Source organism: Gigantopelta aegis, chromosome 11 (genome assembly GCF_016097555.1).
Source record: "Gigantopelta aegis isolate Gae_Host chromosome 11, Gae_host_genome, whole genome shotgun sequence".
Classification (NCBI taxonomy): domain Eukaryota; kingdom Metazoa; phylum Mollusca; class Gastropoda; order Neomphalida; family Peltospiridae; genus Gigantopelta; species Gigantopelta aegis.
Genome location: NC_054709.1, coordinates 16787427 through 16815375, shown reverse-complemented (window position 1 = coordinate 16815375; position 27949 = coordinate 16787427). Strand labels below are relative to the sequence as shown.

Below are 27949 nucleotides of genomic sequence, written 5' to 3'. Positions count from 1 at the left end.
GAGTTATGGTTCTTGAATGATTGACAATGACATTTGATCCCATGTTTTGACTGCGTATTTGAATCAAATTCTTGTATTAATTTGACTTTAGTTTCTAACGAAAGTTCGATACGTTGCCGTTTTTTGGATCGTTCCGCCATTATAAATAACACAAAATATACGAGCGATTCGCACCTATTTATACATGCGTTAGGTTAACAAGTATAACTCGCCGAATTCATAAGAGTGAAATCAGTTATTTACAACACACACACCAATATTAATCCGATTGATCCAACGACCTACCGCAATAAGAGTAAACTTCACACGTGTGCGTTTACATTTTGTATTTGGTGTCCTGATTACTTGGCAATTGACGATCATTGTTCAACTAATTAAGCAGCCCGTCATTCAGTCAAATCCTAATCCGGTGTAATTAATGCTTAACGGTTCTTTCGTTCTTGATTTTTGATCCAGAGTCCGGAGTAGACAGTACGGATTAGGCAAAGATTTATACCTAAGAGATAAACAGTAGCTGGACTGGACTTTAGAAATGGACCGGTTTACGCAGAGATCCGGATTACATAGAATCTGGTTTAGACAGTCCACTGTATAATAATTGTTGGCTTACTGGGATGGCTATCATTACAGAACATTGCGATGCATCCGCAAAAATCAGGTACCTTTTGTTTCTTCAGTTCGAAGACTAATTCCTGACATGACACGTTAGGCATTACGGAACCACCAGCTCGCCAGAGGGCGTATTCACTGGGATGGTACAAAATGGCTGCGACCGTTATATATAATAGCCGTCACATTTAACCGTTTTATTAATTACCTATACGATTATACTTGATATTAAGCAATAATGTGCATTATATATCTTTGAATATGCATACCAGGTCAAATGCCTCGATTGTCCCCTCCTTTAAGACTAGAAGGAAACATCCCAAACAAAAACAATAGGGGCTTAGCTATGCTGCTATTGCTCCAGTGTAGCATTAGACTGGGTACGAACTCGAAAATACTGTTACTTAACTTGATCCGTAAATGACGACTTACATTGTTTCAACAAAAAATAAACACTCAGGATTAAAAAATACAACATTATATGGTATCCCGGCGGGATATTGGATTCTTGAAGTCTGGTATCCAAAATTAAAATCTGGTATCCCCGGGATATTGGGATACCATTAATCTCGAACACTGTATGGTGAGAGCTGTTACTAGAGTTAGTTATTTTTACTAGAGTTAGTTATTTTTATTACTATGTTAAACCAGTTTTCTATAAAATTTAAAACAAAATCAACTTTTCAGATATTTATTACAAGTTTGTAGAAAAATTAAATTGTATAATCTGCACAAATTTTACACAAATTTCCAACAAAAAGATGTAAGCACTCACATTTAATGAAAGATTTTGCATTAGTGCATTTGAATGGACCCAAAAAGAAGTTTATATTGCAGCTTACATTCAGTGTTGTAGTAACGGGCTAGTTTCAGGATTGGCAGCAAATGAGAAATAGCCGATGAAAAACACACAACATGATTTTATGAAATGTCATAAAATCAATTAACAGAATACAATGGATTTAAGAAAGTTTGTTTCTGTGATAAGTTACATGTCATTTGGAGCACGGATATCATCTATTTTCAAGATCATTCTAACGAGCTGGGTTGCTAACAACAACTGCTGTTTCTTGGCTGTTAGAGTCTCTATCACATTTTGTTCCTTCATATCTGAAACATAAAAACAGAATTATTTTAGAATACAATAAAATTCACAGAATTTGTTTTTACTAATTTTGAATTGTTGACCTTTAACAACAAAAATGAGATACACCAAAAAATTAAAGCACAAAAAAAAAAAAAATTGGTTTAGATGACACAGAAGAACATTTATCCTGCAAACCACATAGCTACATTACAAAATTGCTCATTTGACCTCTAGGTCATCGTACAATGTGGCTGAAATAACAGAAATAATACCGTTTCCCCTTAATTTTTATGGGCTGCAGGATAAAGATAATAACTAGTTTATGACGTTGGGCATCAGGCTGAATGAGAATTTCCCATTCCGACTATCACAGGACAAAGCAGATATCCAACTTCATTAACTAGTTATTCTTTACATTACAGCCAAAAAAAAAAACCCAAAAAAACTAAGGTTTTACAGATGATTATAGTGTTCATTTTATAAAATGACATTAAATAACACTATCCTACCATGTTTATCAGAATTAAGACAAACAACTGATAAACTATAAGAAAACTTGATATTTTGGGAACCAACATAAATACATAGAACAATTTTGGGGAAAACAAAACAAATTTAGTAAAACATTGATTAGAAAGACAGGAAAGAGAACCTATAAAGGGAGATAATCCTGTCATTTCTTGCACTCCAGATGGGATGGTCTGCCAATTAATTAAATTATCTCCCTGTTTTAACTCTGAAAAGTTGGAAGTCAAATATTTGGTAATACTTCAGAGGAAACCCAAGACATTTTCCCATTAGCAACAAGAAATCTTTTATATAGGCCATTTCCCCAGAGACAGGACAACATATACCACAGCCTTTGATATACCAATCGAAGAATGGGACAAGAATGGGTCTGCCAATGAGGTTCAATCAGATAACCCATGCAGGATTCTCCCAGAAAATAATTTGAGGGCAAGTATAAATTTTAAGACAAACCATATGTGCCCCTACTAAGTGGTTATGGGTTTTATATGCTTTGAAATTGGGACATTGTATTTCGTGTACTTTTGACAGATTTTAAACATTGTGTAAATATTATAAAAATATATCCCATTAATTTCCAAGATTTTAGAGTTTGTATTATTTGTCTAAAATTTGTAAATACATCCATTAATTTTCAAGATTTTAAGAGTACGTAATTTTACCCTCCGTACCCACTGTCAGAAACCCTGCCATGCACTTCACAGGAGCGCCAGAAGGAAGGAAGGAAATGTTTTATTTAATGACACACTCAACACATTTTATTTACGGTTATATGGCGTTGGACATATGGTAGGAGCGTCGGAAGCAATTAAAAGTTGGGCCGGCCATGAAAGCAATGTACATGTATATGATGAGATCTATACTATGCGAGCACCATAGGAAAAGAGAAAAACCAATCCTGGGCCGGCCATGAAAGCAATGTACATGTATATGATGAGATCTATACTATGCGAGCACCATAGGAAGAGAGAAAAACCAATCCTGGGCCGGCCATGAAAGCAATGTACATGTATATGATGAGATCTATACTATGCGAGCACCATAGGAAAAGAGAAAAACCAATCCTGGGCCGGCCATGAAAGCAATGTACATGTATATGATGAGATCTATACTATGCGAGCACCATAGGAAAAGAGAAAAACCAATCCTGGGCCGGCCATGAAAGCAATGTACATGTATATGATGAGATCTATACTATGCGAGCACCATAGGAAAAGAGAAAAACCAATCCTGGGCCGGCCATGAAAGCAATGTACATGTATATGATGAGATCTATACTATGCGAGCACCATAGGAAAAGAGAAAAACCAATCCTGGGCCGGCCATGAAAGCAATGTACATGTATATGATGAGATCTATACTATGCGAGCACCATAGGAAAAGAGAAAAACCAATCCTGGGCCGGCCATGAAAGCAATGTACATGTATATGATGAGATCTATACTATGCGAGCACCATAGGAAGAGAGAAAAACCAATCCTGGGCCAGCCATGAAAGCAATGTACATGTATATGATGAGATCTATACTATGCGAGCACCATAGGAAGAGAGAAAAACCAATCCTGGGCCGGCCATGAAAGCAATGTACATGTATATGATGAGATCTATACTATGCGAGCACCATAGGAAGAGAGAAAAACCAATCCTGGGCCGGCCATGAAAGCAATGTACATGTATATGATGAGATCTATACCATGCGAGCACCATAGGAAGAGAGAAAAACCAATCCTGGGCCGGCCATGAAAGCAATGTACATGTATATGATGAGATCTATACCATGCGAGCACCATAGGAAGAGAGAAAAACCAATCCTGGGCCGGCCATGAAAGCAATGTATATGTATATGATGAGATCTATACCATGCGAGCACCATAGGAAAAGAGAAAAACCAATCCTGGGCCGGCCATGAAAGCAATGTACATGTATATGAGATCTATACTATGCGAGCACCATAGGAAAAGAGAAAAACCAATCCTGGGCCGGCCATGAAAGCAATGTACATGTATATGATGAGATCTATACTATGCGAGCACCATAGGAAAAGAGAAAAACCAATCCTGGGCCGGCCATGAAAGCAATGTACATGTATATGATGAGATCTATACTATGCGAGCACCATAGGAAAAGAGAAAAACCAATCCTGGGCCGGCCATGAAAGCAATGTACATGTATATGATGAGATCTATACTATGCGAGCACCATAGGAAAAGAGAAAAACCAATCCTGGGCCGGCCATGAAAGCAATGTACATGTATATGATGAGATCTATACTATGCGAGCACCATAGGAAAAGAGAAAAACCAATCCTGGGCCAGCCATGAAAGCAATGTACATGTATATGATGAGATCTATACTATGCGAGCACCATAGGAAGAGAGAAAAACCAATCCTGGGCCGGCCATGAAAGCAATGTACATGTATATGATGAGATCTATACTATGCGAGCACCATAGGAAGAGAGAAAAACCAATCCTGGGCCGGCCATGAAAGCAATGTACATGTATATGATGAGATCTATACTATGCGAGCACCATAGGAAAAGAGAAAAACCAATCCTGGGCATGTGCTTTTAGAAAAAGAAAGAAATGTTTTATTTAACGACGCACTCAACACATTTTATTTACGGTTATATGGCGTCAGACATATGGTTAAGGACCACACAGATTTTGAGAGGAAACCCACTGTCGCCACTACATGGGCTACTCTAACGATTAGCAGCAAGGGATCTTTTATTTGCGCTTCCCACAGGCATTATAGCACAAACCATGGCCTTTGTTGAACCAGTTATGGATCACTGGTCGGTGCAAGTGGTTTACATCTACCCATTGAGCCTTGCGGAGCACTCACTCAGGGTTTGGAGTCGGTATCTGGATTAAAAATCCCATGCCTTGACTGGGATCCGAACCCAGTACCTACCAGCCTGTAGACCGATGATGGCCTACAACGACGCCACCGAGACCGGTTATAAAACATTTAGAGTCTAAGACTCAGTCTCTAATGATGTCACACACATACAATTTGTATGGCGTTACCATGACGTACACGTCTCAGACTATTAGTCTCAAGTCTAAGACACTAAAAGATTTATAAGCACCAGGCCTGGCCCAAAACGTGGTATGGCCGTAATGGCCATACCACTTCAGATGCCCGTGCCTCAGGTAAGAGGTGTATTGCCTGAACTAACTTCCATGAGTTTTAACTAAAGAAGCTATGTCGTAAATTACCGTTTGTTCCTTTCTGGAGACAGTCGATTCCGAGCTTCGGGTTTTTCTCCTTCAACTGGCGAGACTTGACGTCCGCCAACGTGTGGATGGGAGCTAACCCGCTGTTCTCCGCCAGCGCTAGTGGAATGCTCTCCAAGGCTTCAGAGAATGCCCTCACGGCGTACTGTTCTAGTGTAGAGATCTAAAAAACAACAACAACAAAACGAAACATGATTTAGAATGGCTTTGGAAGATCTAAAAGAAAACACATGCACTAGACTGGACAAGCCAGATTTAATTTCACTAAGCAGGGCTAGCTCTGCCACTCGCCAAGTGCCACAAAATTCAAGTAATAATTGGTGTTTTGTTGGAAAATAACTCTGGGTTTTGCAATTTTTATAGATAATTTGGCAAAATGTTTTGCTCGCCCAGCTATGTGTTCAGGATAAAAACTAATTAATTAATTTACGGTCATACATAATCAGAAATTATGGTTAATAACCTCACAGATAATGAGAGGAAGCCTGCAGCCACCACTCATTAGACTACAATTAGCAAAAGGATATTTTATATGTATCATCCTACAGGAAGGATTGTACATACCACAGCCTTTGTTACATCAGTTGTGGAGAACTGACTGGTATGAGAAATAGCCTAATGAGGCCCCTTGATGGGGAACAATCCTGAACATTTCCCCAACACATACATGTTAAAAGAGCCAACTTGCTGTCATTGAGAACCACACGTGGTTTCTTTCCCTTTAATCAATTAAAAGATAATCAGTCAGTAAAAAAACAAACACAAAACTACTTCCAATGTAAAAACAATTAGTCAATCTGCAGTTAACACATTCTAAAAGAATTTTTTTGTAAATCAACCACTGTTCACACTTAAGGATTTTTTTTTATTTACAAACTATTCTGAGCTAGCAAACAATTTTAAACCATTAACCTTTGCAACAAATAAACAAATAAACAGAGTATTTTACATGAAGGTGAGATAATCATTTTCATTCAGCGGATAAAACCCACCAAGCCATCAGTGAAGCCCCATATCTAGCGCAATTTTATATTGCAGCTACAGCAGCTGCAGTCGATGCTGCCTTAAGTTCAAGCCTAGATTCAGATCACTTATATGTGGCTACAAACCTACCAACTATTCTGAGCGTGCGTACTGCAATTTTAAATCATTAACTTTTGCAACAAATAAACACCAAAAATTATCCATTCAACCGATGGCAATCATTTTAACCCATTGGCAAATACTGCCATCAGTGAAGAACCTGACCTACGGCAATCCATACTGCAGCTAGGGCAATTGCAGTCTGTGCTGCTGTTAAGTTAAGCCCAGAGTCAGCTCACCTTATCTGCGGCTGCTGCCACAGCCAACGAACACGAGATTTCTGGAGCACCTCCTCCATACACCACACGACAGTCTCGGACGATGTTCCTAATAACACACAGGGCATCGTGCAGGCTTCTCTTCGCTTCCTCAATGATCTGTGCAAACAATTTAATTATTTTAAATTGTAATGAAAAACAGCAATGTTTCGTCAATGATCTGTGCAAACAATTTAATTATCATGTTAAACTGTATTGAAAAAACCAGCAATGTTTCATCAATGATCTGTGCAAACAATGTGTTATTAGAGTTAGATTGTAACGAAAACCAGCAACATAGAAGTATTGGACGAGTGGGGAGGTAGAGAAGAATTCACAATTATCAATATAGAATAGATGTTTTAACGACACCACAGCACTAACAATACATCAGCTATTGGGAATTATCAACATATTCACACTAGAAGGGAGTTATTATGAGCTTATTCCTGGCAAAAGCAATATCTGTTGTGTATACTTTACAGCAAAGGAAGGAATAGTGAACAATGTTTTGCTTTACACACTTGATAAAATGTGTTAAAAATTTGCTAATTGTGACAGTCTTCAGACAAATATCCACTACAATTTTTCATTAGCAGCAAGTTATCTTTCATACGCATTCTTCCAGACAGGACAGTACATTCCACAGCCTTTGAGATGTACCAACTGTGCAGTACTGGTTGGGACAGGAGTAAAAAAACACAATCAGATAATGGGTCAACCGAGGGGGTTTGATCCTACAACACAAAAACCTCAGGTGAACAGCACTTTACCAACTGAATTTTAAAAGAATGTAACGAGTTAAATATAGACAAGGCACAATTACAGATAACGTGTAATTACAACAATTCCTCAAAACAATGCAATGTTTTCGTACCATTTTATTTCCTCCCCTGATGAAGATTGTAACTGCCCTGGAGTTCTGACACTCTTCAATCACCAGCATTTTGTCCTTGGTGGTTCCAAACGTCAGCTCACGGACAATTCCAGCTTTGCCTAACTTTTCCGGAGTCAACTCTTCAAACCTGGGAACAATTCTGCCACCAGTTGCTATGGCGATCAACTGAAAGAACACAACTTGATAGTAGTTAGTTTGCCATGAAATGAATATGCGTCAATTATATTGGCAAAAGCATGTTTACACTTAGTCGGCCTCTACTTCTGAAATCGGATATTGTACCTTCATTTCTAGAACCTGGTAGTCTTATAACAAGGTCCTCTATTTCTACAATGACATTCTATAACAAATACCTTCCAATTAAAAATTTTATAGCACTAATCTCCATGTTTACAACCCGGTATCTATAGCACAAATGTCCTTGCTAGAACTCACCGTTCTATAGCAAAGGCACCCAGTTTGTAAAGTCAGCTATTTAGTGCAGTGGGTAGTGGTGTTGTAACCCCCCAATCTCACCAATTTGCTTTTTAAATACATTTTTGAGGAAGCATGAACAGACATCAACAAAAATGTTTGTTTTGTTTAACGACATCACTAGAGCACATTAATTAATAATAATTTATTGATGTCAAAACATTTGGTAATTTGACATATAGTCTTAGAGAGGAAACTCGTTACATTTTTCCATTAGTAGCAAGGGATTTTTTTATATGCACCATCCAACAGACAGGAAAGCACATACCACGGCCTTAGATATACCAGCCATGGTGCACTGGCTGGAACAAAAAATCGCCCAATGGGCCCAATCAATGTGGATTGATCCCAGACAAGACCGCGCATTAAGAGAGAGCTGTACCACTGAGCTACGTCTCACCCATCACGAATAGATTAAGCAAATGTTGAATTCTCAGAGGCCTTTAGAATGTGATGTATTGTATATCTAATACTTCCATCTGAAGTATTCAACAGATAACGTGATGTATTGTGTATTTAGTACTTCCATCTGAAGTATTCAACAGATATTGTGATATATTGTATATCTAGTACTTCCATCTGTAGTATTCAACAGATAATGTGATATATTGTATATCTAATACTACTTCCATCTGAAGTATTCAACAGATAACGTGATGTATTGTATATCTAATACTACTTCCATCTGAAGTATTCAACAGATAATGTGATATATTGTATATCTAGTACTACTTCCATCTGAAGTATTCAACAGATAACGTGATGTATTGTATATCTAATACTTCCATCTTAAGTATTCAACAGATAATGTGATATACTGTACATCTAATACTTCCATCTGTAGTATTCAACAGATAACGTGATATACTGTACATCTAGTACTTCCATCTGTAGTATTCAACAGATAACGTGATGTATTGTATATCTAATACTACTTCCATCTGAAGTATTCAACAGATAATGTGATGTATTGTATATCTAGTACTACTTCCATCTGAAGTATTCAACAGATAACGTGATGTATTGTATATCTAATACTTCCATCTTAAGTATTCAACAGATAATGTGATATATTGTATATCTAATACTACTTCCATCTGAAGTATTCAACAGATAACGTGATATATTGTATATCTAATACTTCCATCTTAAGTATTCAACAGATAATGTGATATATTGTATATCTAGTACTTCCATCTGAAGTATTCAACAGATAACGTGATGTATTGTATATCTAGTACTTCCATCTGTAGTATTCAACAGATAACGTGATATACTGTACATCTAATACTTCCATTTGTAGTATTCAACAGATAACGTGATGTATTGTATATCTAGTACTTCCATCTGAAGTATTCAACAGATAATGTGATATATTGTATATTTAGTACTTCCATTTATGTATTTAACAGATAACTCCCTTTTCTAGAAAGTGATATATGAAGTACCTCGATCTCTGGGCCGCCCACCCACCGGACTGCGGGAAGCTGTTTCTGTAGCAACAGGTGATTAGCCTCGTCGTCAAACCCCCACTGACAGATCACCAAGTTCGCTCCCACGTCCTTCACCTGCAAACAACAAAGAAAGTAAGAAAGAATTTAATAAAACACTCAACACGTTACTTACGGGTATATGGCGTAGGACGTCAGGCCTTTGAAAACTGCGAGAGCCTTAGTTTCGTTTGCGTAACCCATTCAGGGTTTCTGCCAGAGGGTAAAATGGGTATGCCGCCATACCCAAATCTTCTTGATTTTTAAAAGTTGACCTTTTGACAAAGTTAATTACTCTTATCATTACTGCATGATTGTCTAACTTTAACACTCAAGCATAATCCATTTTCTTTCTGGGGAGGACCCACATACCCCTGTTGACTGTGGTTGCATTCAATTCTATTGTGCCATACCCAAACATTTATTTCTGGCAGAAACACTGCCATTTTTTCGTTCGGACACTGAATTTATGACATCATTTACATGGTCATGATGGGTTTCCTAAACACGAAATGGGTTACCTGAATTTATCTTTGTGTCGCCCATAAATGTTTTTTTTGTAAATTTTCAATTATCAGAGGCCTGGACATATATGGTTAAAGTTAAAGTTGGTTTTGTTTAATGACATCATAAGGCACATTGATTTATTAATCATCGGCTATTGGATGTCAAACATATAGGATATTGGACATATAGTCTAAGAGAGATATACCAGTTGTGGTGCACTGGCTGGAACGAAAGAAAGAAATGTTTTATTTAACGACGCACTCAACACATTTTATTTACGGTTATATGGCGTCAGACATATGGTTAAGGACCACACAGATTTTGAGAGGTAACCCACTGTCGCCACTACATGGGCTACTCTTCCCATTAGCAGCAAGGGATCTTTTATTTGCGCTTCCCACAGGCAGGATAGCACAAACCATGGCCTTTGTTGAACCAGTTATTGATCACGGGTCGGTGCAAGTGGTTTACACCTACCCATTGAGCCTTGCAGAGCACTCACTCAGGGTTTGGAGTCGGTATCTGGATTAAAAATCCCATGCCTCGACTGGGATTTGAACCCAGTACCTACCAGCCTGTAGACCGATGATACCGATCCTAAACCAATCGTACATAAGGCAAGCACTTTAACACTAGGCTACGTCCCGCCCCGTATAGGAGTAAGGACGATAGAGATAATGAGAGACACACCTCAGAGCCAACACTCCAAGGGCTACTCTTTCAGATTAATTAACAGTAAAGGATATTTATATGCACCATCCCAGAGACAGGATAGTACATACCAAAGAATTTGTTACACCAGTTGTGGAGTACTGGCTGAACGAGAAAGAGCTCAATGGGCCCACCGACAGGGATCAATTCTAAACCTAAGGGAGATATGTAAATTTAACAGTTTTCAATAGTTACTTCTTTGCAGAAATTAACTCAGCTAAAACACATGCAACTACAATTACTAAAAATATATAAAGAATTTTTAAATAATAATAATCAGTGTTTCAAGTATGTACTATAACTTATACATCGAAAAAGTAATTTCTCTTCACAATAACCAATAGAGCAGAGTTCTGTACACTTTGATATGAACCAATTTTAAGTTCACTTTCCATAACTTTTAAAGGCTCTTGCTATATTTTAATAGGATTTCAACACAATCACCTCCACAATACTACAATGTTCACATACGAGTGGTCACTAATTTATAAATAAAAATCTCTTTTACCAATTTAACCATATTTTCGAACTGGTTAATTTCGTATTCTCGCAACTTCTTGTAGTCTTCCACCGATTTGATGTCAAGCTTGTGCTTCGTTTTGGGCTTCGGTGGCTCAAACGGACAGGTCAAAATGGCCATTCTCGCATCCTTTACAACCTGGAAAAACAAAATAATAATAATAAAACACTCGGTATCAACCTAAAAACTTTTAATTAACAAAAGACCAAAGAACATGAGCCATTGAAACTTGACCGGACCATAACTCAATAAATGGTAAATCCACATGAGGGAAAGCTAATGTTTGCTTTGTTTAATGACACCACTAGAGCACATTGATTTATTACTAATCGGCCATCGGATATCAAATGTTTGGTACTTTTTTACAGATAGCATTAGATGTGAAACCATCCACATTTTTCCATTAGTAGCAAGGGATCTTTATATGCACCATCCCAGACAGGATAGCACACACCTGAGCCTTTGATATACCAGTTGTTGTGTACTGGCTGAAACGCGAAATAGCCTAATAAGTCACTCCATATCTTGAGTACGGAAAACTATATGTGGGACAGAGAAACAGACAGAGACAAATCCTATAGATCCCTCTAGTTGAATTTTTAAAAAATCAATTAAATAAATGTTTAAAACCCCACAACTTCTACCCAATCCTGCAACACGTGTCCACATGAGGTAGGTATCACCGATGTGCATGTGAATATACACCATATATACCATAAATTATTAAATAAAGAGCTGTTAAAGCAAGTTACATGTGACGGAGTGATAAATATATTTTGTAAATTCGACTCTACATGTTCCACTCATATCAGTGTGACAGTTCTATTGAGCAGAACTGACAATGGTTCAGAGTGGATTTTATCTCACATGTTGTCTGATCCACACAGATGTAAAAAAAACTGGCAGAAATTCTACATGGATTCGTGTTTATATAAGTGTTAAGACTTTAAAATTCTTCAAAGATATATTCAAGAATAAACTTTAAATTTGTAAGTTCATAAAGAGTTAAAAGTTTGTTTTGTTTAACGACACCACTAGAGCACATTGATATATTATTCATCAGATATTGCATGTCAAACATTTAGTAATTTTGACAGTCTTAGAGAAGAAACACGCTACATTTTTTCATTAGTAGCAAGGGATCTTTTATATGCACCATCCCAGACAGGACAGCACATACCAAAGCCTTCGATATACCAGTCGTGGTGCACTGGCTGGAACGAGAAATAACCCAATGGGCCCACTGATAGGGATAGATCCCAAACAGATCACAGATAAAGCGAGTGCTTAACCACTGGGCTATGTCCCACCCACGTCTTGTAGAGATGCAACAATACTGCGACACAGGATCGTATCATGGTATAAGGTCGTCAATATATGATGTAGATTTTTGTCATGTTATTTAAAACCAGGATTCCATACACTTGTTTACCAAGCAAATTTCATGACTAGATAAAATACAAGTTTAGATTAGTTGCAGTGCCTTAGCCATAAGTAAAACAATGTGAACTGAAGATACTCCTGAAATGGTGCTATACAAGCAATCACATGACGTTTAAATCAGGCTTACAGTTTGCCACACTAGAGCACATTGATTTATTACCATTAGCTATTGGATGTCAAACTTTTGATAATTGTGAAAATCTTAGAGGAAACCTGGTACATGTTTTCCATTTATGCAGCAAGGAATCTTTTATATGGGGCACTGGTTGTGGTAGAGAGAAAAAAAACCAAGCAGAGAATTGGTCCACCGATGTGATTTAATCATATGACTTCAGGAGGCGAGCTCTCTACTAAGGTAGATATCACCCTCGTGTACGAGACTGAACACCATGATTTACCATAAATTATTAAATAAACACAGCTGTTGACTATGGGATAAATATATTTTGTAAATTCGACTCTACATGTTCCACTCATATCAGTGTGACAGTTCTATTGAGTAGAACTGACAATGGTTCAGAGTGGATTTTATCTCACATGTTGTCTGATCCACAGAGATATAAAACACTGGCAGAAATTCCACATGCATTCATGTATTTAAACACAAATGTTAAGCCTTTTCAAAATTCTTTAAAGCTATATTCAGGAATAAACAAATATATCTGTAATGTTCTGTTGAGATTTAATAGTACCGCAATACAGAATCGCACCATGATCCAATGCCGGCTGCCATTTTGACTTTTTATGGAATACTCTACAAGAGTGGTGAAAAAATATGATATAATATAACAGCATAACATGATAAACTTCGGAGGTTTCGACCATTCTTAAAGAGCATTTCATAAAAAAAAAAACAACTGGAAAATGGAAAACGGCAAAAAACTGCATGCGTTTTGTCCTAGACCACCGTAGCAAAGTTGAGATAGGTCATATGTTTGTCATCTCTAGTATGTGGAATTTTCATCACTAATGGGTTTTCCCCACAAATTCTGTCTCTACAAAATACGGGAAAAACTTGTCAGTAATTAAAGGTAGGAGAATAACTGATTGTAGCTTGTAAACAATGTGCTTCAGACTTTACAAACATTGCTAATTAATCCAGATTTTGAAAACAAAATGTTCCTTGCCTTTGATACATCAGTCATGTGGAACTAGGTACACAAAACAATCAGATATCAGAACAGGTCCACCAATGACACTTGGTCCTACAACCTCAGGTGAGTGTTCTATCACATGAGATAGATACCAGTGATGTGCACATGAATACACACCACGATTTACCATAAATTATTAAACAAAGAGCCGTTAAAGCAAGTTGCACGTGAGTGGGGGATATATATATTTTGTAAATTCGGCTCTACATGTTCCACTCATATCAGTGTGACAGTTCTATTGAGTAGAACTGACAATGGTTCAGAGTGGATTTTATCTCACATGTTGTCTGATCCACATAGATATAAAAACTGGCAGAAATTCCACATGCATTCGTGTATTAATAAAGAAGTGTTAAGCCTTTTCAAAATTCTTCAAAGCTATATTCAGGAATAAACATAAATCTGTAGTATCCTGCTGAAGTCTTCACCTTATCTAAAATCTAGGTACAAGCTAAAGTTCACTATCCTTAAATGGTGCCAGATGAGCAGTCACAAAGTTTCAATTCAAATTTTTTTTTTTTTAAATTCAGTTTGCCGCCCTAAAACTGTCCAGAAGAGTATGGAGAGGAAAGAGCAATTGATAACTTGTCTTTCGTGGCGAAGACTGCTGTTGGGATTTAATAATGTCAAACAGAATTGTACCATGATCTAAAGTAAAGTTTGTTTTCTTTACCACCACCACTGGAGCACCTGGCACCATATAACCATAAATAAAATGCACTGGGTGTTAAATGAACCATTTCCTTGCACTAGAGCACAATGATTTATAATGATTAAACATCTGCTACTGGATGTCAAACATTGGATAATTCTGAGTCTTAGAGGAAACCTACACAATACATTTTTCCATTTATGCACCAAGGCTCTACCGACTGAGGTAGTTATCACCCCTGTGCACGTGACTAAACATCATTTACACTACATTATTAAATAAACACCTCTGTCGAAGCATGTTGCACATGACCAAGGAATAAATATCTTATGTAAATTCGACTCTACATGTTCCACTCATATCAGTGTGACAGTTCTATTGAGTAGAACTGACAATGGTTCAGAGTGGATTTTATCTCACATGTTGTCTGATCCACACAGATATAAAACACTGGCAGAAATTCCACATGCATTCGTGTATTAATACAGAAGAGTTAAGCCTTTTCAAAATTCTTCAAAGCTATATTCATTAATAAACAAATATATCTGTAGTGTCCTATAGAGATTAATGGTCCTGCAATACAGAATTGTATCGTGATCTAAAGTAAAGTTGGTTCCGCTTAACACCACCACTTATCAGATATCAAACATTTGACAATTCTTTCAGAGTTAGAGGAAACCCGAAAAAAAATTCCATATATGCAGCAAGGGATCTTTTATATGTACTGTCCCACAGACAGGTCAGCACATACCATGGCTTTTATATACCAGTCATGGGGTGACTGACTGATAGGGTGGGGGTCGAGTGGAGAAAAGCATCAGAAAACTTGTCCACCAATGGGAAGGAAGGAAATGTTTTATTTAACGATGCACTCAACACATTTTATTTATGGTTATATGGCATCGAACATATGGTTAAAGACCACACATATATTGAGGGAAGAAACCTGCTGTCGCCACTTCATGGGCTACTCTTTTCGATTAGCAGCAAGGGTTCTTTTATATGCACTATCCCATAGACAGGATAGCACCTATCACGGCCTTTGATGTACCAGTCGTGGTGCACTGGCTGGAGAGAGAAATAGCCCAATGGGCCCACCGATGGGGATTGATCCCAAACCAACCGCACATAAAGAGAGCACTTTACCACTGGGCTATGTCTCACCCCTGTCCAACAATGGGATTATAGGTAGATATCACTGTGTGCACATGGCTAACACCAGCAAATATAATCATTAAACTGTACAATTGTTTTTTTCTTTTCATGGATAGTTCCGACCAGTCCATAGGACAGGTGGTAAAGGCAGCATGTTACCCAGCAAGGATTCTGCCAGAGGGTAAAATGGGTATGGTGCCATACCCAAATATTTTAGCAATTTTTTTTTTTAAAGTTAACTTAAAATTAACGACTCTTTATCATTACTGTATGATTTTCTTAACCCTAACCCGTTTTCTTTCTCGGCGAAGCCCCCCCATCCCATACCCCCGGTTGACTGTGATTGCATTCATTTCCACAGCATCAAACGTAAAACTTCCTTTCTGGCAAAAACACTGCCCAGAGGTCAGGATAAGATGGAGAGAAAAAAAAAAACATGTCACAAGAGGGATAGGCATCTTCTGTAAATTCGGCTCTACATGTTCCACTCATATCAGTGTGACAGTTCTATCGAGTAGAACTGACAATGGTTCAGAGTGGATTTTATCTCACATGTTGTCTGATCCACACAGATACAAAAACTGGCAGAAATTCCACATGCTATGTACATATTTATCATCTTGCAGAATTTGTGTTTATAATAAACTTAAAGAAATGTTTTATTTTACGACGCACTCAACACATTATATTTACCGCTATATGGCATCAGACATATGGTACGTGTTTATAATGAAGCCCAGACCCTGTGCTTTTGAAGGTACAACAGGCGGAATTCATAATACAATATGGGGCCGTTGCACATAGGAGGGGTGTGAAATATGCTCTATCTGGTGGATGCATAGAGCACATTTTGTAACATTCTCTAAAATGTATTTCACCATGCAAAACTTGAACAAAATATATCCAAACATGGGCATGCCCCTGGACTTACTTTGGGCATCTGCGGGTGACTCATGTCTTTATCGACGATCACCCCCTTCACGAGCATGGTATCCTCTAGCTTGCCCCCCACCTTCCCCTCCACCTTGATGAGCTCGAAGTCCACGTCAGACCGGTTGAAGTCGGCCACAGCCAGAATAGCATCAACTGCAATTTCCGCCATTTGACGATGACAGCGATTCACTCTGTAAAAAGAAATAATAAAAATGTTTCCATGTCCACAGAAGTTTACCTTTAAAAAGTTTATATGAATGTAAATAAAGTTTATTTAATGATACCCCAGAACAAAAAATACATGCAGTGTTTCTGCCAGAAATATTTTTTTGGGGTATGGTGCTATGGAATTTAATGCAACCACAGTCAATAGGGGGTCAACTGGGGCCTCCCCCACAGAAAATGGGTTAAATTTAGGGTCAGGATTAAGAAAATCATGCAGTAATGATAGGAGTAATTAATTTTGTCAAAAAATTACTTTAAAAAAAATCTGAAAATATTTTTGGGCATGGCACCATATCAGTTTTATCCTCTGACAGAAACCCTGACATAGGCTTATGATTTGATGCCAGCATTTACTATTGCTTGCGTGTGGTCGTACATTGCAAATTTGACATGGACGAAAAACTGCTCATCTCATCACACGATATCACTAATTTATTTTACTCAAATTACTGAATTTGCTCTCCTACATATTTTTAGGAAAGCAGTTTACTGCTCACCCTTGATTTTCATTCCACGAGTAATTTCAAACAAAGCTTGAGTAAGGGTGTAATGATACACTAATATTCGGCACAGCAAATAGCGATCACGATCATAGCTGCATTATTATTCGCCACTAGCTAAATCGATTACATATGCAATATCTACTGTACAATTTATGATTCTGTTTCATGCAGAGTCAGTGAAAGAAATAAAAAGAAATGTTCACGTCCACCAGACAAATATATCTAGAAATCTACTTGTCCCCCAATACTTTCACTTGTCCAAATAAGTTGTTAGTTTTATTCACACGCAAGGACATTAGTTTTGATTCTTCAAAATGAAACTGCATTGAAATTTTTCACTTGTCCACTGGACAACCACTGAGGTACACTTAGTTTGTCCGAGCAGATTTTCACTTGTCAGGACAAACGGACCAGAGCTTACAGGGGTTCAAAAATCCTATCGCCCGACGCCCGTGCCAAGTGGAATTTTCATGCCGGGCAAGTAGTTATGTTAACTGCATATGCCCGATGACAAGTGACAAATGTAACATCTAATAAAAAATTTAAACTTTTGTTACAAATCTTGGTAAAACCTTTGGAAAGAGCTCCGATCATACGAGCATTTACATAGCTCCGAGGAGAACTTACCCTAACCCTAAATGCTGGAACGATCGGAACTATTGCCAATGTGTTGACACACCAAAACGGAAAACTATGTATTGAAAAGTTTGATAACTTTAGAGTTATTCCCCTTTTACTATTGACTAAGATCAGTAATTTCCGCCACTGAACGTTCGCCTGAATTCATACAAATAATCGGTTCGATGATCTTCAGAGAAATAGCGTCCAATACGCTTTACAGCTTATATATAAATAAAGTATACATGCCGTGTGTGTGCAATCATAATGTTTAATCTTTGCAAAAATGGTAAATGAGGTGGGATAGGTCTACAGTTTAAAATTGTCATATTCAAATTAAATTAGACGTTAACGTGGTTCCGGAATCTGCTCTTTGCAAATGAACGGGGGCGTAAAGCAAGTTTATAATTTCCGAGTTCACTTGAACAGAGCATACATATTATGAACTGCATTCTTATAAAAGTTGCAAGACATTTTAGTTTAGATATAATACACCATGTAGCAGAACACACTTAATGGTTTTTTCAGTACTGTACAAATTTAAATCTACATTCGTGTAAAATAAATGGGTAAGGAGAAGTTATATTACATTAGCCCTACGTCATAATCGTGATGGTGCGATGCCCTCTAAGCATACATGAATATATTCATTGTTTCTGCTTTATTAATAGTTTTTAACAAATAAATTATGATCAATAAGTTAAAAATACAAGGCTGCAATCGATGTACACCCCCTCTCCGGCTGTTGTTTACCAAGCCTGCACTATTTAAAAACATTTCCAAAGTAAGAGCTCATGTTTACTTTGAGCCCAGCCACGACCGTTTGCGAGACTTTTCTCAGCTATGAACAGGGTAAAAACACCTTAAAGAAGTGTTTGGGGGCACAAAATGTTAAATAATATATACACAATAACGACACATGGGCCAAAATCCCTATACATTTTTGAACCTATGCCACCCATAAAAGAATGGCTCATGAGTGGAAAGGGATCTCACAACATCCACGGCCATACAAGTGGTCACCACGGCATACATCGACACAGTAATTATATTTAGATGAACAAGTGGACACTACCAAACAAATAACAAACTCTAAATCAACAAATACACACTATTTAAAAAAATAAAGTTTAAATCAACAAATAGAGAAGACAGTTGATACTACTGGACATATACATTTAGTATTTCCTGGGTAAGAGTTGTAACCTATTGACAAAATTCTTTATTTGTGCAATTAAACCAATTACTTTCAAGAATATTACACTATTAAGCACTGTATTAAATTAAATAGGAGTAACACCATTGGTTACTGTAAGAAGTATGGGCAAGTGGAAAAAGATATAGGGCAAGTGAATATCTGATTGGCACTTGCCCTGTGGCAAGTACTTTTTTTGAAATTTTTTGAACCCCTGGCTTAGTTCGAACACCGATAGTTGCTGGTAAATTTGCAGCTATAAGAGTACATATCAAATAACAAAAATATAATATATATAGTCACAAAGAAACTGTAAAAAGAAACAAAAAAACCTGTTTATCTGATGCCTATCATATGTATATCAGAAAATAGGGTTTTTTTTTACATAAAATTATTATTATTTCTATTTTGAAATGCATAAAACCAAAGCTGTTATAGCAGAATAATTTACAACAGCTAAAGATGCAAACATGCTCTTCTCATTAGTAACATTACCCAACATAAAGCATCACCAAATTTTTTTTTATTTTCATACCAACTTGTCAGAGCTGTTAGTTTTTATGTACATACATTAAAAAAATATGTATTTACACCTACGACAAAGAAGAAAACAATTTACATTTTAGAACCCAGAGCTGTCATGGCCAGTTTAATAAGTGGTCCACGTTTCTTCAAATCCACTTCAAACTTCTCGCTGATCTTGCTCAGCTGTTCCACCGCTACTTTCGCAGCAAGTTCGTAGCCGTCGGCAATCCGAATAGGATGAATACCGCGATCCAGCAATTTCTCAGCCTGCTCCAACAAAGCTCCGGCTAGAACTGAAAATATGTAAACATAAAAAAATTAATATATGTATACCAAAAATAAACAATTATTGACGAGCAGAAAATGTTGCCCAATTATCTATTTAAATTTCAATAATCACAAAACCCCCGTTATTTTCAAATAATATAACAATTATTACATAAAAATTATTTGCCAAATAACAATAAAATTTGTAAATTGCCTTGAAAATTTGCAACTGGCTAATTTGGCGAGTGCCAGACCTGTAATCCATCCCACGGGTTACGCCTTTTTTAATACTATGGAATTTACTACAAGTTATTTATTTGTAAACTGCACACAAAAATAGTTGTTGTTTTTTTGTTATTTTCAAAACACTTACTTTTCTTCTTACCAAACCAAACTGAAATTATTTACCAACGTTAGTTTTTATAGAATTGAATTGAATAGATGTTTAACAACACCCCAGCACAAATATTACATCGGCTATTGGGTGTCATACAATGGTAATGAAAATAAATAAAGTGATGATCAACATCAACACAAAAATTCAAGACTCAAATAAAAACAGTGTAAAGAACTGTGCAAAAACACAAATATCACAGAATTTTATGGATACTGAATTTTACTCAAAACTTCAATTTTGTGCTGTATTGGCCATTCTCAAAGAGAATGTTACACCCCTGCACCATGGTGAGGTTACAGGTTTTTTTTTTATAGAATGACGGGACGGACTATAGACCTAGGGCCTAATTCATTAAACTCTTGCAACTTTGCGATCTCACAGTGCAATGCTAAAAGACTTGCTAAAAGACTTACAAAGAGGATGCTTTGTTGTCTAACAGAGCCTAAGAGACCTTTGTGAATTAGGCCCTGGATTATTTGGGACCTCGGTACTTACAAAGAGTGGGACAGAAATGCACTTGTTGATTAATGTCTCAATATTCTCACCTACAACACCTGTAGTGCCATCTCCGATTTCGTCGTCCTGAGATTTCGACAGTTGAACCATCAACTTAGCAACCTGATGTTCTACGTCCATCTGTTGAAGAATTGTGGCGCCATCGTTTGTGATTGTGATGTCTCCATCAGGGCCTTGCATCATCTTGTCTAAACCCTTGGGACCTAGTGACGTCTTTAAGACGGCTGCTACAGATTTTGCAGCCAGAATGTGAGACTGAAAAAAATAATAATATATATATATATATATATATATACTCTTCAAAAGAAGAAACGCAAAACCACATTGTCGTAACATTTGGAGAATTGATTTAATTATTGAATGGTGAGTCCGATAATTACCAAATGTTGCAGGATTGTTCACAATTCACTTTAGTCCATTGTGAGTAAGTGATAGGACACACCACCAAGGTCAAGGTCATCTGGAGTCAATACCGGGTGTGGCCTCCGCGTGTGTTGACAACTGCCTGGCACCGCCTGCCCATTGAAGCAACCAGAGTACGGATGACGTCCCGGGGGATGGTGGCCCACTCGGCCTGCAAGGCTGCTGCCAGCTCGGGCAGGGTCTGGGGCTGTGGTTGTCGCTGTCGGAGGCGTCGGTCCAACTCGTCCCATAGATGCTCAATTGGGTTCAAATCCGGTGATATCGATGGCCAAGGAAGGACATTAATGTTGTTGTTCTGTAGGAAAGCCGTTGTGAGACGTGCTGTGTGAGGCCTGGCGTTGTCATGTTGGAACACTGCGTTGGCGTTGGCCATAACTGGAACGATGTGTGGCCGGAGGATCTGGTCAATGTAGCCCTGTGCATTCAGGTTGCCCTGCACGTGGACCAGGTCAGTTCTGCCAGTGTGTGAGATGGCTGCCCACACCACGACACTACCCCCGCCGAATCTGTCCACTTCCTGCACGCAGTTTGCCGCATAACGTTCACCACGACGCCTATACACGCGACATCTTCCATCATGACGTCGGAGCAGAAATCGGGACTCGTCACTGAACCACACCTGTCTCCATCGCAGTTGAGGCCATTGTCGATGAATCTGGCACCACTGCAGTCGGAGTCGACGGTGTTGTGGTGTTAAGATGACACCTCGAACTGGACGTCTGGCACGAATTCCTACCTCACGTAGGCGGTTCCGTACGGTCTGGTCGGATATCCTGCGCAAACCTGGTATTGCTGCGGCTGTGGAGGTGGCAGTAGTCAATCGTTCCCGAAGGTGGCGTACCCGGATGTAGCGGTCCTGCCCGGGGGTAGTGACCAGTGGTCGACCGGATCTAGGGAGGTCACGTGTTGATTCACGTGTTGATCCATGTTGCTGGTAACGGTCCCACAGTCTGGAGATGGTGCTTGGGGACACATGGAATGCCCTGGCAACGGCCGTTCTGGATTCGCCTGCGTCTAGTCGGCCGATGGCATTGTTTCTCTGCGGTTCACCGAGACGTGGCATGTCCTGGATTGTCAACTGTCGGCCAGATACAGAGGCCAGGCAAGCGAACACCCTGCACTTTTATACTGTCGGCGTTCATGTTGCACGTGCAGACAACGCACGTGCAGTGGTGACATGGTTTGCACGTGGCTGCGTTTTTACGAATATTCACATTTTGGAACTTTATTGTACAGTAGCTGCGTTTTATCGAATGTAACCGTGGGAATGTGTTTGGGACATGCAATGACCTTATATTCACAAAGCATGAACCGGTAGGAAACATAAAATCGGAGTTATAACCCATTTGTACCCTTTTGCGTTTCTTTTTTTGAAGAGTATATATATATATAGTCCTTCCTACAGGGAATGCCTTTTTTGATACCATGGAATTTACTACAATTTGTACACAAAAACAGTTGGGGGTTTTTGTTTTTTTGTTTCCAAAACATATTTCTTGTTCGTTTCTTCTCAAGTCAAACCAAACTGAATTTACAAAAAAAAAAATTGTAGGAGGATGGGACAGACTAGATATATGAATATATGATGGGAATGTGAAAGCATTCTGCATTTGTATTTTTGGGGGGGGGGGGGGGGGGGGGGGGGGGGGGAGGGAGGGAGGTGGCGAACTAAGGTCTCGCTACACAGATCATTTCCGGGTGGGAGGTATTCATCACGGTCCATTATAGTTCCTAATTGTGACATAAGTTATGGCTCACATATTCACTTCTAGGAAATGGTGAAGAATTAAAACAATATGTATGTTTCATGGTAAGCCTTCTGGTTGTATTTTGCCCATGCTATTTTGTAATATTGTGCATCGACCTTTTGGGACATGGGCATATAGCATAAGAGACAGCTAGAGTGAATCGGGATAGGACTTTCCTTTGGCACTGTCGCGTATAAAGAACATTATAAAATTTTAATACTTATAATTAATAGTTAGGGTTAGGATTAGGGTAGCCCGAGTACTCTGATTGTAAGAGAGCTAGACGGACATTTGGACATAAACACGCTCTCATTAGAGTCAGATACCAGCCTATGTCTTTTTTTGGCAATTCCTGACTACCAAACGGTAGGCAACGAGTCCCGCTCTAATACCACAACAATCCTATGTTTGACGTCAAATACCTTTACATCAATCATTTTCGAGTTAAGTGATACAAAAAAATCCACATATTAATCACTAATACACTTACTACAGAAAGAAACCCGACAGCACCCACATTTAGCTACGCTTCGTGACACTCCGTCGCAACAATTGCAAAGCTCGGCGATCTATTTCGAGACGTAGACCACATGATCGTGCACTGGGCGATTCCGCCTTGTGCAGCAGTTACAGGGGCCGTCTCATATCAAGCGGAGTTACAACATGGAAGAGTTGGCTAATGCCGTTTTGGATGAATTTGGATTTCGGAAAGAGTACCGAATTTTCCCCCTATCTATCAATCTAAAGAGGGTTTTTTTTGATGGGGCTTATATAGAAAAGAGGGGCATGGTCTTTTGGGGGGAAAGTAATAAAGAAGTAAATATTTTTTTTTTTATAAATAAATAATTATGGGTCGTAATATTCCTTTCTTCTATTCCTTACCTTCCTTTCTTCTATTATCACACACATCTCATCATATAACACAACAATGACTGCAACTAATTTTTATACTATAAACCACTTACCTTTATGGAGGCTTGAACCCAAGCGATCGATGAAATCCGGCTTGTGAGTCTGTCGCTTATCTGACTGAGCTAACGAGGAAGTTGCTTAAAACGATCAATAATTTCAAGTCATTACTGCAGTAAATAAATGGCGGAATTATACGAATGATTCCGGAATTATACCAAGTCTCTCGAAAGGTAAGTAATATAATCTAAACACATATGAACAATATAAAATCCAAACCCCGTGTGATGTACGTGCAGCATGATTTTCAAATGCATCACGCAACTATGTAGGCGTATTGCTGCATGGCAAACCATCCCTATAAAAGCATTGATTTTATGAAATATAATACCATTCAAACATCGATATGTCGGAAAAAACGGAAACCAGAGGAGGAGGATAGTGAGTTTAAGAGAAAAAAGAGAGGAAAAGTAAAAAGTTTAAATCTGTGCAGACTGTACACAAAATTAGATACTTTGGACAATACTATAAAGTTTTGCCAACATTATAATTTACTCCCAAAGAGTGTAAAATGTCCTACTTGTCAAGAGGACCTCACAAAGTTATACGAGATAAAACGCAAAGCTACAAAAACCATTGATTGTCGTTACCAATGCAACAAAAAAATGTGCAAGAAAACTGGAAAAAATCAAGTGCAACTACGAACGGGTAGCTGGTTTGCTGGAGCTAAAATCTCTTACCGTAAGAGTATTTTTCTAACCTACGGTTTTGTAAAAAAAATGGACTATCATCAAGCCATAGAAGAAACATCCCTATCAACTACAGACGACAGTGGAGACGAACAACGTGTCTTAGAAACATCACGAGAAACTGTTAACGACTATTACAACTACTGTCGAGAAGTCTGTTCCTACATTGTAGAAACTGAAGGCACGAAACAGATCGGGGGGCCTGGAAAAGTTGTAGAAATAGATGAGGCAAAATTTGGAAAAAGGAAATATCAACGTGGGAGAGTGGTGGAAGGACAATGGGTATTGGGTGGGATCTGCCGTGAAACAAGACAAGTGTTTTTAGTGCCGGTTGATAAGAGACGCAGACACTCTACTACCAATCATAGAAGAGTATGTGGCACCCCATACGCACATCATGACAGATTTATGGAAGGGATACAACGGCATCAAAGAAAGCAAAAACGATTACACCCATTCAACTGTGAATCATTCACAAAATTTTGTTGGTATGTACCCTAACCCTAACCCCTAACCCTAAAACCTAAAATTAAAGCCTAAAGCCTACACTGCTATAGTTACATTAATGCATAAAATACAATTGTGAATATATTATATTTCCAGATCCTGTGACTGGTGCGTGTACTAACCTAATAGAGAACACATGGTGGTGCATAAAACGTCAATTACCGGCTACACATACCAGAAAGACATCATTTGATCTCCATATGACGGAATACATGTACAGGACCCTGCGACCAAAACTCGACTTGGAAACGTTTTTGCACGACATCAGCCGGCTATATCCGTGTTAAGGTCAGTGAAATAGTGAATAGTATCATCAGTTCAAAATGGCGGATGTTACTGGATTATATGTGCCGTGTACTGTATTTTAAATTCTCCAAATTGTACATAAAAATAAAAAGTGTCGTTCTGAAAATGTGGAAAGGGTAATGGATGGTATAAATAATGGATGATATTGTATATAAATGTTTTCTTGTTTGTTGATGTTAAAATACAGAGGGGGGAAAATTCGGTACTTTTGCCTTGGATTTCATTACGTCATTAAACCAAAACAATTACACATTATTGATTCCATTTTGAATTTGAAGGATACATTTGGGGTGTTATCGACAGGATACGGCAAAAGTATGTGCTACGTACTGCCTCCTCTTATGAGACGACCCCTGTAACTGCTGCACAAGGCGGAATCGCCCAGTCTCGAAATAGATCACCGAGCTTTGTAATTGTTGCGACGGAGTGTCACGAAGCGTAGCTGAATGTGGGTGCCGTCGGGTTTCTTTCTGTAGTATGTGTATTAGTGATTAATATGTGGATTTTTTTGTATCACAACTCGAAAATGATTGATGTAAAGGTATTTGACGTCAAACATAGGATTGTTGTGGTATTAGAGCGGGATTCGTTGCCTACCGTTTGGTAGTCAGGAATTGCCAAAAAAAGACATAGGCTGGTCTCTGACTGTAATGAGAGAGTGTTTATGTCCAAATGTCCGTCTAGCTCTCTTACAGTCAGAGTACTCGGGCTAGGATTAGGGGTTAGTGACAGTGCCAAAGGAAAGTCCTTCCGTAAGATCCAACTTGAGAGTGAAACGTCTGGCATTCCTCGGTTAGAGTTGCATCCCTTCGCTCACTCAAATCAATTACAAAGCAAAAATTCTATAAAAATAGCAATTTCTGTTGGATGTTTATCAATATATTACAGAAATTACAAAAAAAAGCTAACAAGTACTGCGCTATTTCCATGGCATACGATGTAAGAGAACAAAATAAAAAAATATATATATAAAAAATGAGGTCTTGTATCGATTTTTAGGAAACACATACCTTGTGTGCCTCTTTGCCGGTTAGCCGTCCTTGTCTTTCTTCGTCACGAACGATGATAAATGGACGACCATATTCGTCGAATGCAAGAGTCCCTGCCGACGCCATTTCCCCGAGTCGGTGTCGGTTAAAATATTTTGGATTCAATCGGATTAAATGTGCCTCTCTTTCTGGAATACACTAGAACAATTTTCGTTCACCAAAACAACGTTAATATCGATACTTCCGGTAACAATCGAGGTTTTGTTTTTATGATACTACGTGTAATACGGTGTATATACAATTGTAGAATCAAGCGTCTCACGACATCACACAACCAATAACATAAGCGGACAATTTCTTCTAACTGATCATAGTTACAAATATATAATGCTAATTAAGAGCGCACAACTGATGTATTATTCACATATAAAGGCACTATACCTAAAGTACAGTATTGGTATTTATTACATTTGCCATATGCGATGGACGTGTGGGGGTGAGGGCACTGGACACGCATTAGTTTATTAGTTGAGTATGCCCGTAACCCATTGGCTTTTTTCTTTCTTTTTTCTTTATGGCATATTAACTTTTTAAAGATATGTGTTTGTTTATATTCATATTATATACAGGTATAAATATATTATTCCCACAACCCCTCCTCCCCTACGCACCCAAAAAAAATTATAATAAAAAAAAAAAAAAAAAAAATTATAATACAAAAATTAAATTAACAAATCAAAACAAAACAAAACAAAACAAACTAAAAAACACACACAAAAAAACCCTCAATAGTCCACTGCTACATTAAATTAAGTGTGTACATTAATTAATGTAACAATCGGTCCAGAAGTGTTATTCACTGTTAAGAATATTTTAAACTTGCATAATAAAAGATTTTAAAGACACAACCCGCCCCTCGAAAAACAAAACACACGCACGCACACGCACACGCACACACACACAATATTAAACAGTCTTCAGACGAAACAAAACAAACTTAACTTTTTCATTGCTGAAGTGCTGAAGGACATTGGCTAGGGACGTCGCGAAATACCTACCTCATGATACGATATGTATCACGACACTGACGCAACCAAAGGGGTGGGGTCATGTAGGTCATGCATTGCCCCCCCCCCCCCCCCCCCCTATCATGTGAAGTAAGAATATACCGAATGCTTTCAAAACTATCGTCGAAAGATAACAACTGGTGGTGGGGTGGGATGTGAATATATATATATATATATATATATATATATATATAGTTACACATACACATATCATTTAAAAAGACATAACAATCAAAGTAGTTATTCTCCCAGCCTTAAAAAG

At 38.1% G+C, this 27949-nt stretch overlaps 1 protein-coding gene across 1 annotated transcript; it reads right to left on the bottom strand.

Moving 5' to 3' along the window:
• Positions 1-1286: 1286 nt before the first annotated feature.
• LOC121385265 (T-complex protein 1 subunit epsilon-like) lies at positions 1287-26847 on the bottom strand. The gene is made up of 10 exons (XM_041515871.1): positions 26642-26847; positions 21019-21244; positions 19904-20102; positions 16742-16934; positions 11395-11544; positions 9627-9746; positions 7684-7869; positions 6789-6926; positions 5449-5629; positions 1287-1719 (listed from the first exon to the last, which is right to left on the bottom strand). The coding sequence occupies exons 1-10, from the start codon at positions 26744-26746 to the stop codon at positions 1598-1600; spliced, it is 1620 nt and encodes a 539-aa protein (XP_041371805.1). The 5' UTR covers positions 26747-26847; the 3' UTR covers positions 1287-1597.
• Between the last annotated feature and the right edge of the window lie 1102 nt (positions 26848-27949).